Source organism: Ursus arctos, unplaced genomic scaffold (genome assembly GCF_023065955.2).
Source record: "Ursus arctos isolate Adak ecotype North America unplaced genomic scaffold, UrsArc2.0 scaffold_26, whole genome shotgun sequence".
NCBI classification, from domain to species: Eukaryota; Metazoa; Chordata; class Mammalia; order Carnivora; family Ursidae; genus Ursus; species Ursus arctos.
Window position 1 is genome coordinate 39589746 of NW_026622941.1, and position 13673 is coordinate 39603418.

The 13673-nt window shown below is 52.9% G+C and overlaps 2 protein-coding genes across 9 annotated transcripts in view; both read right to left on the reverse strand.

Moving 5' to 3' along the window:
- KMT2D (lysine methyltransferase 2D) overlaps nt 1-7005 on the reverse strand; it is a 39793-nt gene extending 32788 nt beyond the window's left edge. For all 8 annotated transcript variants that reach the window (XM_057319048.1, XM_057319046.1, XM_048216575.2 and 5 more), the window contains exons 1-6: nt 5802-7005; nt 1477-1562; nt 1091-1217; nt 685-908; nt 450-559; nt 116-278 (exon numbers count right to left, since the gene is read on the reverse strand). In XM_057319048.1, coding sequence (XP_057175031.1) covers nt 116-278; nt 450-559; nt 685-908; nt 1091-1217; nt 1477-1525 — 673 coding nt within the window. In that variant the 5' untranslated portion in view covers nt 1526-1562; nt 5802-7005. The remainder of the gene's footprint in view (nt 1-115; nt 279-449; nt 560-684; nt 909-1090; nt 1218-1476; nt 1563-5801) is intronic.
- Nucleotides 7006-10316: 3311 nt separating this feature from the next.
- On the reverse strand, nt 10317-13475 carry RHEBL1 (RHEB like 1). The gene is made up of 8 exons (XM_026501972.4): nt 13283-13475; nt 12599-12670; nt 12182-12249; nt 11826-11908; nt 11680-11736; nt 11439-11486; nt 11016-11097; nt 10317-10854 (listed from the first exon to the last, which is right to left on the reverse strand). The coding sequence occupies exons 1-8, from the start codon at nt 13332-13334 to the stop codon at nt 10765-10767; spliced, it is 552 nt and encodes a 183-aa protein (XP_026357757.1). The 5' UTR covers nt 13335-13475; the 3' UTR covers nt 10317-10764.
- Nucleotides 13476-13673: the final 198 nt, after the last annotated feature.

A 13673-nucleotide genomic window follows, 5' to 3' on the forward strand; every position in this document is an offset into this window, starting at 1 on the left:
ACAAAGTTCACCTCTATTTTAGCAGGGCATACAGACGGTGCTCTGCAGAGCACAAAACCCCCGGGGCACACTTGGCCCCTCATCTGCCCTATGGCCAGAGGATAGGACTTCTTACCCAGATGTGCAGCCCCCTCACTGTGCTCCGGGCATAGCAGCTGCAGTGTTTTCATGGATAAGAAGGAACCGCTGGCAGTCGCACAGGGGAAGTGGTAAAGCCGTGGACATCCGGGTGAGCGGCAAGGGATGGAGGCACCGAGCCTGGTGCAGTGGGAGCAGCGCTGCCAAGGTGGAGACAGAGTGTCAGTGCCCGCCACTCTCTCCAGAGCAATAGGTCAGGCACCAGCTCCGCCTCTGTCTACCCACTGCCCTCCTTGTCCAACCCTCTCAGAAGCCCACCAGCCCTGCTGGCTCTGCCCTTTGCCTGTGCAATTCCTTGGCCCCAGGCCCACCTGTGAGATCCCTGAGAAGATGGCCTTGTCCACACCACATAGTTCTGGGCCCTCCTGCCCCCATACGCCTGCCGACCACGCAGCACACCAATGGTGAGCCCAGCAGGACCCTTTATAATGGGAAAGGGTATAAAGAAAGGACAGAGTTAGCAAAAAGGTAATCTACTGGCTCAGGACCACCCAGCCCTTCCCCCGTTTCCTGCCCAAGTCAGCTGCCCCACCTCCCCTCACTTACCTCCAGGCTCTCCTAGGTGGGCGGGTGTCAGGCCCTCAGGGAAACCAATCTGTGACAGGTCCTCACTGGGCAGCGCTGCTTCATTGGGCCCTGGGTTCCCTCCAGGGGACACCACTGGACCCTGGGGCCAGTCCAATGGCAACTCAAAGCGCCGTAGCTCCCGCTGCCCATGTAGACTGGGCTCCCCGCAGTTACAGAGAGCACAACGCCGCACTGGACCCCCACTGTGGACATACGAGCGTTAGCACCATGCCGGGCCCCTGCCCAAAGGCAACCCTAACATCCCCATGATCTGGCATGCCTATGATTTCCAAACACTCATCTTCCCAAATCTTCCTCCTTGAAAGCTGAAACTCTCAAATTAAATCTGTGTGCCTTTATACCCTCATTTCCCCAAACCAGTTACCTGCAGTCCTGGGGAGGCTCCTGAAGCCTAGGACCTCCAGAACTGGGCACAGAGACCTCCCCCACGTGTGGGTTGGGAAGGTCTGGCTCAGTGGTGCCTGACTCCTCAGAGGCTGCAGGTCCATCAGCTGAATGAATAGACAGAGAAGCACACATCAGCCATCGTCCTCTGTATGACACCAGTCTGCTCTTCAGACCCAGGAGATTAACCAAAACCCTTGGTGGATCACAGTGATGGCAATTTGCCTTTTGTTCCAAAGAACAAAGTCCTCCAATTACCTGTCTATTACACAGACTTAGCTCCCGTCCTTGTGCCAGGACCAGAAACCTAAGGTTGCCTGGGAAGGACAGAAGGCTGCCAGCAAACCCAGAATTTGCCCTCCTCACCTGCCGGTTCTGAATCTTTATCCTCACCAGGCGGCTTCTGGCTGTCCATCCCTCTCTCCGACTGGGCAGGGCCCTCTCGGGGAGACCTGTCAGAGCCAAAAAGAAAGATCTATATGTCCAGTAAGTCTCCCCAACTAAACACTTTCCCCAGAATCCTAGAAGGAAAACAGCTAGTGCTAAATAGACTTTGCAGAAAGCCGAGAAAAGCCATACCTACAAACTCCTGTTCTAATGACAAGGAAAGTCTTTCTCCCTAACCCTTATCCCACTGCTTTACTTCCTCCCCGGATAAACACATACCCTATTCTCCCACTCTGGATTCTCAGGGGATCCACTCCCCTTTCCCGCTTCCTACCTCCTACCTAAGAGTTCCCAGGGCGATAGCACCCAACTGGAAGCACATCCAGTCTCTACCTAGTACCACCCTCTGCCTCATGTCTGAGTTCTTGGCTCCTGGTGGGCCCTATTCCCTGGCCTTTTTCTTCGGATCTCAAGTCAGCTACCATCCTAGAGGTATGTCAGTGCCAACCCAAGAGTAGCCATAACCCAAGTCTGAGTCCAGTCAAAATCCCTCTCCCAGAGACAGAGTCTGAGGTCTTGCAGGATGGAGAATAAATTACTGAAACTAAAGCCCAGCTATGGATGGATCTCTCCCACTTCCACTGGTTTCAACCAGGAGATCCCAATCACAACAGAAGAAACTCCCCAATTTCCCCCCACTGCCCATCCAAATCCAGCTCAGACCCCTGCTGTGACGGAGCTCAGGATCTCACCCAGCCTGAAGGCCTCAGGTCGTTGCCCTTAGCAACGCCAACTGCCCTTCCTCCTCAGAGGTCCCTAGTAGTTAACAGAAGTGGGCCTTAAGAGTTACTGAGCATGTGTAGCCAGGCTTGAGGCTAGGCATGCTGGGAGTTGTAGTCTCAGGAAGCACACTGCCACTTGGAGGAGTTCTAAACCGGGGAGGACACAGCAGAGCAGAGTAGCTTCCTTCCTCTTCCGTCAAGCAGGGTTTCCACACACACTATGGGGGTGGGGGGTAACGGTCCCCTCTTCTACAATATGCCTGCCTATACCATAGCCAAATAAAACACACTAAAGTTATACCTAAGAAGGCTGAGACCCACCGTTTGGGCATATTTTCCTAAACCCCAGAGGGAACTAAGCACAGTACAAAAAAGAGAGAGGTGAAGAGTTACAGAGGTGAGGAAGAAGAAAGACATCTTACAGAAGAAGGGAGAAAGGGATAGGTGCCAGCAGCTCTTAATGGGAAAGGTGGGGCTTAAGCAGAGAAAAGAGAGCATAATGCTCCTAAGGATGGGGGGGGTGTGTGCCACGGGAAGGGGAAAATCCCTAAAACAACTCTAAGTAAGTTTGAGAAATTTATCTCCCCCACCTTTTCCACTCCTCTTATGTAACCAGAGGGGACCACACCAACCTTAGTAAGGACAAGTGTCTCTTTCCAAACCAAATACCCCAGTGGTCGGCCACTGGGGTTGAGTGACTGGGGCAACCCTCAAAGGTGCCCAGGATTGGTGAATCAATTACTTAAGAACCACAATTATCAGTCCTCTTTCCCTGAGCTCACACTCCATTTCCAGAGACTGGCAATGCACCTTCTGTGGCATATCACAAGAAAAGAAATTTTGTTTTACTTTTTTTCCCCTCACACTATCAGAATCTACTAGATTGGGAAAGATACAATGTTACCTCCCTTCCCAGGTCATCTCTTTCCCAAACCTGCCACACGACCACACCTGAAAGGAAAGTAGGGTGGTCATCTGGCCAGCCCACAGAAAAGTTGCTCTGGAACTTCAAGGGGCCCTTAGAAGCCACCGTTGGGAAGCAGGGGTTGGAAGTCAGGGCACCAGCCAGGCCCCTCTTCCTATTCAGTCATTCAAGGTCTGATCACACCCAGAGACTTCAAAGTTGCCTAAATGTGTACACCGCTACATGCCCCCAAAGATCCTCCACCAGCTCTGTTCTCAAAGTTAAGCCAAAGGAGTCACAAACAGTAAGAAATAAAAAGCAACAGTGATAATACAGTAAGTGGGAGGAGGACTGCCTCGCACAAGGCCAGAGGGACAAATTCCTCTGCCCTCCCCCGAGCGCAGCCCTCTCAAGCTGGTAAGGCTGGCACTGCTTGGGGAGGTACAGAAACCACCTTCGTCCAGCCTTGGAAGACAGAGTACCATCATCCTCCAAAGCCAGAGCCTTATTCATGGGGCCATGGAAGACAGACCAAGAAGCAAAGAGAACAGTGCCCTCCAAGCTGTACCAAAAAGAATCTAGGGGTACCTCCAAGAAGCCTGGGCTCCATTTCTCTACCCCTGCAGTCTAGCACCTGCACCCCAATGCTGAGTCCCAGTTGCCAGGCCCTTGAATGGACCAAAACAAATAAAGACCACAGGTTCCCCTGTCCCATCTTTCACTGCCAGAAACCACACACACACACACACACACACACACACACACACCAAGGGTTTTTTCCCTGGATCTAAACTGGGTTAATGCCTAGCCAGGATTCCTCTGGGGAACTAGAGATCCCAGAGAAGTACAGATCTAGGGAGTAAAACTGTGCTGGCTTCCCTTAGTCCTGGGCCTAAGAGGCCCAAAACAGCAAAGAAGAAGACATGGATTCATCTCAACCCACTCTCCCCCCTGCCTCCCTCCCAGACCAACAGCTTTAACTCCATTTTCCCAGCCAAAGGGGAAATGGAGGCTTGGAGAGGTGAAAGGCTGAAACAGGCCCTTGAGTGAACAGCTCTTCTGTAGGACTCAGGACTTCCTGGTTCCCAGCCTGAGAATCAAACCACACCTCTCCCCACCCCCATTTTGGGCCGGCCCTCCAGGAAGAATCCAAATGGCAACACTGGCACTGTCGACCCTCTGGACAGTCTCTGGGTCATCCTGGGGTTAGCCACAGCTAACAAGGAGAGGTCCCTCCTAAGGAACTTCTTTGGGAACAGACAACAGGAGGGACGCTGCTGAGGAGGTAGGAGAAGAGAGCATGGGTGACAGCTAGCCTCACTCTACCACCCCTGTAGCACCTCTCACCTCAGGGTTACCACCCAGAAATCTTTCAAGAGCAAAATGCCTATTTTCCTCCTTTCCAAGACCAGCCTCGAAGGGATCTAGCCTATGTATGTTGGAGGGGGTGGAGTGAGGGAGCAAAACACACCAGCCAAATCCCTGCTGGGCAGCATGACAGCTGTGAGAGGGGCTGTCCCAGCCCAGGGCCCAGAGGCATGAGGCTCATGCTGCACCCTTCGTACACTCACATACACACCCCTTCTCCCCAACACCTCCTGCCAGGGTTGGAAACACACGCTTCAGCAGCAACAGCTCTGATCAGGTCATTTCTCCTCCAAAGAGGGACAGGCCACACTATTCTGCAGGCTTGGGACAGGATCAGAGAACCAGTTAACAGTCCCTGATTGAAAAGGGTTGGAGAGGTCTGGGAGGGGCCTGTGGGATTGGCCAGGGACTTATGGGCAACCAGCTCTCCACACCAGGCCCAGAGAAAGCGGGAGACAAAAGCCATTTTTTGCAGCCCACATTCGCAGGGAGCAAATCTCAACGGCCTCCTCTATAATCCCCTAGAGATTATGTCCATCCCCAGAGGAGGGGAGGCAAAGGAGGCTAAGACAGCACTAGGCCTCGCTGGGGTCACTTTGCCAGGCAGGGGCAGTTTAAAGTTGAACAGCAAGGCCAGAGCTGCCCCCAGCCCCGCCTCCTTCTTGCCCCAGCCACCCCCTTCATCACACTGGTCAATTTCCACACACTCTCCCCTTTGCACAGTGAAATAAGGCCTGGTGAAAGACCTAGGGTTCCTGGAGTCTCCCAGAGACTGTTTCTGGGTGCCCGGATGGGCAAGAACAACCTTAAAGTCCAACCTGGCAGTAAGTCTGACCTGGCAGTGGCACTCTATCCTCCCTCCCAAAGTTGTTCTGTTCCCAAGACCCACAAGGAACCCTGAGGGAGAAGCAGCCAACTGGGATTGGTGCTGGCATCAGGGCCTGGGTCCTAGTTTAGCAGAGCTTCCCCCCAACACAAAAATAAACAGGCAGAAAGGCGATCTGGCCAGGTTCCCAAACTCCCGTGGTTCCCTGAACCCCCAGTCTTTAAAGAGGCACACCCCAGACACCAGGCCTCAGTTCTGCCCAGACGACTGGCTCAGGTTCCCTTGACAGACCCTGCCAAAGGAACCCTCCTCAGCTCTGGCACCCCTTTCTCCAACCTAAAGGCCAGCTCCGGCCAAGATAGTCCATCTGGCTATGCCCCCAGTCCAACCCTTTCTGGGCCCTGGCTGGGCAGACTTCACTCACCTCTTCACAGGGCGATCCAGAAATCCTCATCCGAGAACATGGCCAGAGCCCGGGCCGCTCCCCGACCTCCAACCGCCAGAGCGATCACAGCCGCCCCCCGCACGGGGGGGCTTAGGGGGGCCAAGAACGGTAAATCCAGGTCGGAGTGGCCACCCTCCTCCCCCAAAAACAGCAAGAAGCCAAAGAGGGGTTCTCTGCCTCGGGTTCCAGCAGTTTAGGTTTCCATGGACAGCCCCAGGGCGGCGAAGCCCGAGCGGACACAAAGAGAGCACCGGTGGCTTTGATCTTGGGCGAGCAGGCTCCGCATCCGCGTCGCCGGGCGGCCTCTTAGTCCTAGGGCCGGGCCAGCGCCCCGGCCGCCCGCGCCGGGCTCGGGCGGAACGTCGAGGCTCTCCAGATGGAACGTCGAGGCGCCTCCCCAGCAGCCCGGAAGGAATGCCGCGCCGCCCCGCGCCGGGCCCGGATGGAACGTGAGACCCTCGCTGGAGCGCCGAGCCCCTCTCCCCGCCCGGGCCGGCGCCCCGGGGCCGCGCGAGCTACGGCGACGCGGAGCCGGCGGGGCCGCGGGGCTGAACCTGACACACACCCAACGCCGGGCTCCTCGACCCCGAGCGCTCGCCCTCTGAGGCTTCGAGCCCCCCACCTTCTGCTCCCCCCCGGGGAAGGGAGGAGGGTAGGTGGGCGAGGAAGAGGAAGGGGCGGGCGGTGCGAGCCCTCTGCCCGCTCCCCTCCGGCCGCTCCAGGCCCTGCGCTCGCCTCCCTTCCCCTCTGGCCTCGGGAGCTGCCCCGCCCCCGGCCTGGCCGGCTCTGATCGGCGGCACCCCCTCGACCCCCGGCTGGCTGTGATCGCGGGGGGCCTAGAGGTGCATGGCCCAACCCCGGCTCCCGGCACCGGGGGGTCAGGAAACTGAGCGGAAAGTGGGGAACGAGGCAGCCATTTGCAACCGGAGAGGAAAGTAGTGCAGCGCGGCGCCGCTCCGCCTCCCCCCCTCCGCCTCCTGTTCGGCCGGTAGGGTGGTTCCTGCGAAGGGGCTATTTCCTAGCCCAAGATCTCGGCAGCGGTCGTGGAGATTCAGGAAGCCTCCGGCGCGAGATCCGGGGGGGCCTTTTGCCTGGGGAACCCCACTCGAGAAGCGGAGAAAGGAGAAGACGCGGCCCTATTTTGTGTTGGAGCGGAGCGGCGGAGGGATACGGCCCTCTCCGAGGAAAGGTTGTGACTCTGCAGTTCTACGCACACGCTGCGGGATCCCTCCGCCTTGGGTTAACCCCGACTGCGCCGGGCCGGCCACTGTGCAGACACGTGGGAATGAAGCCCCCCTCCTCTGCGCCCCGGCCCTGGACCTGCCTCCTTCACCGCCCGGCTGGTGAAACTAGGACTCCGGCCACTTTCTAGTTCCGTTCCCTTCCAGTTCTCGGCCCCTGAAACCACCTGCCCCCTTGCCTTGGCCAGGGGCAATCTTTCGCGGGAGGGGGATGGAAGAAGAGCCAGGAGATTGGCCGCTGCTCTGCATCCTGGGAACTGGAGTCCGCAAATGGAGAAAGTGAGGCACGGCGCCTGGCGCTGCAATGGGTGGGTTCTTGCCACGTTCGGGGGCCCGAAGGAAAGCGGGATGAGTCCCTAGTCGTTCCTTCTGGCTCTCAAACCCCCTCGTGAGAAAAGAAGAGTCAGTGCCCTCGCAATCACCACACACACCTCCCCCATCAAAACATAAATGTAGAGTTTCCTTCCTTTCCCTGGTGCTCCCACTCCCACTCCCATCCCCAGTCTTTCTCTCGGGACCTTCAGGCCCTGTATTCCCTTTTTTTTTAGTTAACAGAGGGAATGTACCTTGGAACCTTGCTGCTACCTGGCCGGAGTGCTGTTACTCCAGACAAGATCCCCAAACACTACTTGCAGGCATTCCCCCACACACCCCCATAAGTCTGGGTGAGAAGAGATTGGAATGCCTTTTCTGCATTAGCTATAACCACGGATGAACAGAAGGAGACAAATTAACTATGTGCTAGATACTTTATATATTCTTAGTTATTTCTCACCCTCGGTGTGAACTACGTGGACTTAAGTCTATGATGATGAGATTGGGGCTGAATAAAATAGGTAAAATTTTCCAATGAAGCACATCAAGTGACATCCATGATTCAAACCAATGGCCATGTTTTTCCTAGGATTATATATATTTATATAATTAAAAAAAATTTTTTTAAGGAGGATGTGGAGAAAGAGGCAAATCAGGTACAGGGCTGGTTTTGTGGGAAAGGGTTTACAGTGTTGTCCAATAGAATTTTCTGCAATGATAGAAATGCACTATAGCTACACTGTCTAATTTGGCTTAGCCACATGTAGCTATTGAGCACTTTGAAATGTAGGTGGTGCAACTGAGGAACTTTGTGTTTAATTTTAATACTATATTAAACTATGTGAATTGTGACTTCCACATTGGACAGTGCAGAAAACCTAAATCCCTGCCAACCAGCCAGGTTCATAGGAGGGACCAGAACTAGGCATATCCTGTGCTAGCCACATTGGCATCATATGCCCTGCGCTGCCCAGTCAGGTCTAGTTCAGCAGAAAAGTCCAGCAGCGACCCAATACCTGTCCCAGCTATAATGAATAAATTAACTGAGACAGAAGTTGGAAAATGGGGGCACCTGGCTGGCTCAGTCAGTAAAGCACTCAACTCTTTATCTCGGAGTTGTAAGTTCGAGTCCCACGTTGGGTGTAGAGGTTACTTAAAAATAAAATCTTTAAAAATAAACACTTGTTTAAAAAATTGGAAAATGGAAGGTCCCTCTCTACTTTATATCCAGAGGCAGGGAGGCTGACTTTCACCAAAAAGACATCCAATAACACTACGGCCACCATTTCTTAAGGGTTTATTTTGTATGAGAGACTGTGCTAAGCATTTAATATATCACCTCAATTTAATTCTCACCTCAACCCTATGAAGGTTTAACTACACTTCATAAATGAGAAACTGAGGCTCAGCCAGGTTAAGTGACCACACAAGGTCACACAGCTAAGTGGAAAAGTATTCCAACCTAGCCATTAACTATTATTCATTACTTTTATCAGGCCTTTGAGATTGCTTGATACACTTTTTGAAAACTTCAAACATTTCTAAGTCTATCCCAGACTTCATGGAAATGGTAGCAGGGCAATAGACAACCTATAATGAGTATTCCAGGTCAGATGTGCAAAAGGACCTAATTTTAATGTAAGGAAAGAGCGTGGTGACAACCCTAAAAAGAATCCTAAACCACTGAGATTGCTCTTTGGAGAATGTTCCTTCCAGAGGTCCTTATTTTTTAGATTCTAGATTAGAGATGCAAAAGCAGCTGGCAGAACTTTTAAAAACTAGCATGACAATCACCCCAACTGTATGCCCAACTAGCCTAGAGTCAGGCACTAGCAAGATCACTGCTAAAATTTTGCCCATCCTCCCCAACTAAGTGCATTGACAGAGTACCTCAGACTTCCTCAGGTGGCAAGAGAAGTCTGTGTCCTCCCTGTGAAGGATACTGTTCCAGTAACCTTTCTAAGTCCTTGGAGGAGGTATTAGGCCAGTTAGGCCCTAGGTCCGATGGGGGTGGTGGGTGAGCAGAAAAAGTAGAGGCAGATAGGACCAATTCTTCCTAGCTGAAATGTCCAGCCTCTTACTGAGATGGCCAGTTAATAAGAAAGAGTAGAAGTAGGGGTGCCTGGGTGGCTCAATCAGTTGAGCAGTCAACTCTTAATTTTGGCTCAGGTCATGATCTCAGTGTCATATCGAGCCCCCGGAATCTGCCTGAGAGTCTCTCTCTCCTTCTTCCTCTGCCCCTCCCCTCCCCAGGCTCAGGCACATGCAAGAGTGCAATCTCTCTCTCTCTCTCATAAATAATCTTAAAAAAAAAAAAAAAAAGAATAGAAGCAATACCCTTTGACACCTAAAAAAGCAGCATGATTCCAAAGGTGTGAAGGGTGTGAAAAGGTCACCAAAGGTATGAAAAGACCAAAGAACATTGATTTAATGAAAGGCTCTGGGGACACGGGGAGCAGAAGGATTGATATACACCAGGGGCATTATTTCTTACTTTACTCAACTCTTAGAAAGCCAAAATCTTCACCAACACTTCAGTCCCTGCCTCTGCACTCCTTCTCAATTACTACATCACTAGGATGAGGGGCTTCCTTCCTCCCCAAACCTTAGCCTCTCTCTGAGTGCCAGTGAATGCCAAGGCCCAGGAGGGAAGCTAGGTCAGCATGTGGCAGCTGGCCACTAGAGGGTGGTGTTTCTGCAGTTAAGGGGATCTTGAACATCTACAAGGTTGGATGGGAGTGGCAGCCAGCCGGTACCTGTATAGGAGAACCCAGCAGAAAAGAAAGGTGAGAAAAACTAAGTAGTAAGTCTTAGGGTAATGGTCCTCCTGAATGAGTGAGGAGTAAGGAATAGGAATGAAGAAGAAGAAAAAGTTAGCCCTGATTCCCCACCAAAAGGCAGAGTCACCACTCCTTGGAAAAGGAGATATTGGCCCTGAGCTCTCCCCACATACAGAGAAGCCAACGACAAAAAGATTTCTCAGTTTATTTGCATATATACATTGTCACCCTAGGGAGCCAGCTCCGCTTCAGGAATCCCCAGCTCCCTTTACCCAGCCAACACCCAAAACCTGCACAGAAGACTGGGTCCTAAATAAACATTGCTTAGGACTCATATCCCAACCCTGCAGGTTGTAACAATTCATTTACCAAAAACAGAGGACTAGAGGCCAGTGCCCGTGAGACATCCTTGCCCCATTGTAAACATTGACAACCAGGCCACTGGAGCCTGGAAAAGTGTGCAAACATGAGGGTACCACACTGTGTGACCAGAGGACCGGGGACACAGCTGGCAACCATACCCGTGAAGTCCTAAGGGCCTACACCCGCTAGAGCCTGGCAAGTGCCAGGGGGCAGAATCAAGGTGGCCACCCAATGCCTGAGGGCTCACATGAGCCGGCAGCGGCGCTCTTGCCCATAGGAGTTCTCCACCCGGGCAATCTCCTGGATGACTTTGGTGAAGATACCTCGAGTCAACTGCAAGGCACAAAGATTCAGGACAAAAAAAAAGTCAGTTTGTTGCCAATACGACCCAGCTCTGAGGTGTATACCCCGCTCCCCACCATCCTCACCACCAAGAAGTGCCATAAGAAAAACACTGCTACCCTGATTTTGCCCCTAATTTTCAGGCCAAGCACCTGATTCTCTCGAGCAGATGACTCCATGAACGTTGCACCCCAGGACTCTGCCAGCTTCTTCCCTTCAACTGCCTGGACCTCCCTAGAAGCACATTTGGAACATGAAGATGGAAGACAGCAATGTCCCCATGTCCTCTGCAAAATAATTATAGAATCTAGACTTCATCTGACCCATCCTGCTTCTGAGCTTTGGGAGGTGGGTTGAGAAAGGAGAAAAAGGAGAACTCAGAAGCCTAGGACTGAGGCTTGAAATATGAAATTATAGCTTTTGCAAGAAAAGGGTTATCTTGTCTTAACCTTCACGTTAGAAATGAAAAGAGGTGAAATGATTTGTTCAAATCAGTGGCAGAGCCAGGACTAGAGCCTGACTGATTGCTAGTCCATCTCACTTTCCTTTACCTTGAGCTATCGAGATCTCCGTACCTGTCTGGAGAGAGATCTGCCTTGTTCCCCACTAGCACCACCGGCAGCCTGTGAAGAAATAACAGTTACTATAGGAACCCCTCCCACTCCACATGGAACCCAACTTCCTTCGCACCAGGGCTGGACAACCCCCCCAGCAGATCAGACAGGATCTGTCCTGGTCTCCTCCCTCACTTAGACCCTCCACTCTCTTCCATCCCCTCATGTCCATACTATGTCTCTATCCCCCAGGGCCACTTACCGAGTTTTCCCGTGGCCTTCATGTAGCTTTTGGTACAGACTCTCAATGACTTGGAAGCTTTAAACACAAGAAATGGAGCTATAAACTTATTCTGGGACAGCCCTCAGATCCTCCCAAGTCCCCCACTCATAACCTTGGTCACTTACCTATGCAGAGAGGTGACAGAATACACAAGCACATAACCATGGACCCCAATGATGAATGAATAGGGCAGAATGCTGTACTCATCCTGACAAGAAACAGAAACATCAACCTAGATACACAACAGTCAGATGGCAAAGGTTGGTGGATTGCATCCTGGGGACCCTCCCTGGGGCACTCCCTACTCAGTCATTTCTATTCCACAAGTATTTACCGAGTAGTTCCAATGTGCACTGCACACTACCAGCTGCTACAATGCTTTTCTTTTAATACTACTTTACAGATGAGCCACAGAGGAAACCAGACTTCATCTCCCACAACTGAACTGCCACGTTTAGATTACCCTACCCCAAACTGGTACCTGCCCTGCAGTGTCCACCAGGTGTAGGTGAAACTCATCTTTGCCAAGAGTCACTATCTTGCTGTAAGCTGAAAAGAAAAGAAAACTTGACTGTGAGGTGCCTTGTAGGGCTAGCAATGTGTGCCCCGATACGTTCTTAACCCTACAGGTGATATATAGATGGACAAGGTCCGGGGAGCTCTCCAGCAGCTGGAGAGACAATGTTAAGGTTCTTATTGTCTAGTCTAAACCATCCTGGATGCAGTATCCTGCAAAATCCACACTCTAGCTCAACTCATAGAACAGGATTGCTAGAGAAGAGATTAGATTTAGTGGATAATTAGATCAGCCCCTGGCACCAGAAAAATCCCAAATTACGGAATTGGGTGGGGTAACAAAGACCTCCCTGCCCCACCCCTAGGGAAGAAATCTACTCACTGTTCTCCACTGTAGGATCATAGCCTTCCAGGAACTCGCCCTCCACAAACTGATGTGCCAAAGATGTCTTCCCTGTGGGAAGCAGTGGTAGTTGTATCCAAATCATCCATCCACATTTACATCCTCTGTCCTTCCGGGCTGTGGCCCAGGACTAAAGAGGACCCCAAATTAGCGCCCTAGCCTGTGGGTGCCATGCAATGTTTTTACCTAGCCTACCCTCACCCTCTTTTCGTCCTGGGTCTCTGCACCCTGGCCACCGGATGCATTCAGTAGCGCGGCAGGAAGCCTTTCCTGCCGTCTTTCCCCACCCCAACCCTGGGAAGATCCGGGATTCCCCTAGGATCAGGTCTGCCCCTCACCCGGACACCTGAGACTTGCCACCCACACAGACCGCGCCCCCGTCATCAAATCCTGACCCCATCCCCACCCCTCCCAGAGTAACACTGGAGACCACTCTGGTGTTCTGCAACCAAGCCCACATTAACCCTTACATGCTCCTACTTCCTGCAGCCCTCCACACACTACCACCACCCCAGCCTTTCCTCCTCCATCCTTTCAATCTTCGTCCTACAACCCCGTTCTAACGATGCCACCATTCCTCTCTGGGTCGCGTTCCGCGACAGCGCGCCTCCTCTGGCCACAAAGCCGCGGTGCGTCGGTGCTCTCCCCAAGGCGGAGACTCACCTACAGAGCGGTACCCGAGGATGACCACCTTCCTGTAGCGAACTAACGGCATGGCAGGAGCCGGCCCCGAAGGGCTTGCCGAACTGCGGGCTGAAAGAGCCCTAAGAAGAGGAGATCAGAGTATAAGGCAGGCGCAACAACCGGCACAGCAAAGTCGCTCACCCCGAAGCTGCCAGGGACAAGCTAGAGGGAAACCAAAACAAGCGCCGCGCCCGGAGCTGGCCACGTGATCACAACACAGCAAGACTAGCGCGAGGGAGCCGGGCGCCGGGGGATCTACAGTGCCGCGCCGCTCCGGGCTCCGCCCCCCAGGCCGCTCGCCATTGGTGCGTTAGAAAGGATAAGGGCGGGGCCGCCAGCGGGAGGGAAGGGTGGGCCTCACGTGGAGCAG

What these genes read in the sequence shown, in the direction of transcription:
- RHEBL1 (XM_026501972.4), bottom strand. Translation starts at nt 13,334, where the DNA reads ATGCCGTTAGTTCGCTACAGGAAGGTGGTCATCCTCGGGTACCGCTCT. An exon ending in TGATCCTACAGTGGAGAACA is followed by an intron (nt 12,250 to 12,598) that starts GTGAGTAGATTT and finishes TTTTCTTTTCAG; the next exon opens with CTTACAGCAAGATAGTGACT. An exon ending in TGGTGGACACTGCAGGGCAG is followed by an intron (nt 11,909 to 12,181) that starts GTACCAGTTTGG and finishes GTTTCTTGTCAG; the next exon opens with GATGAGTACAGCATTCTGCC.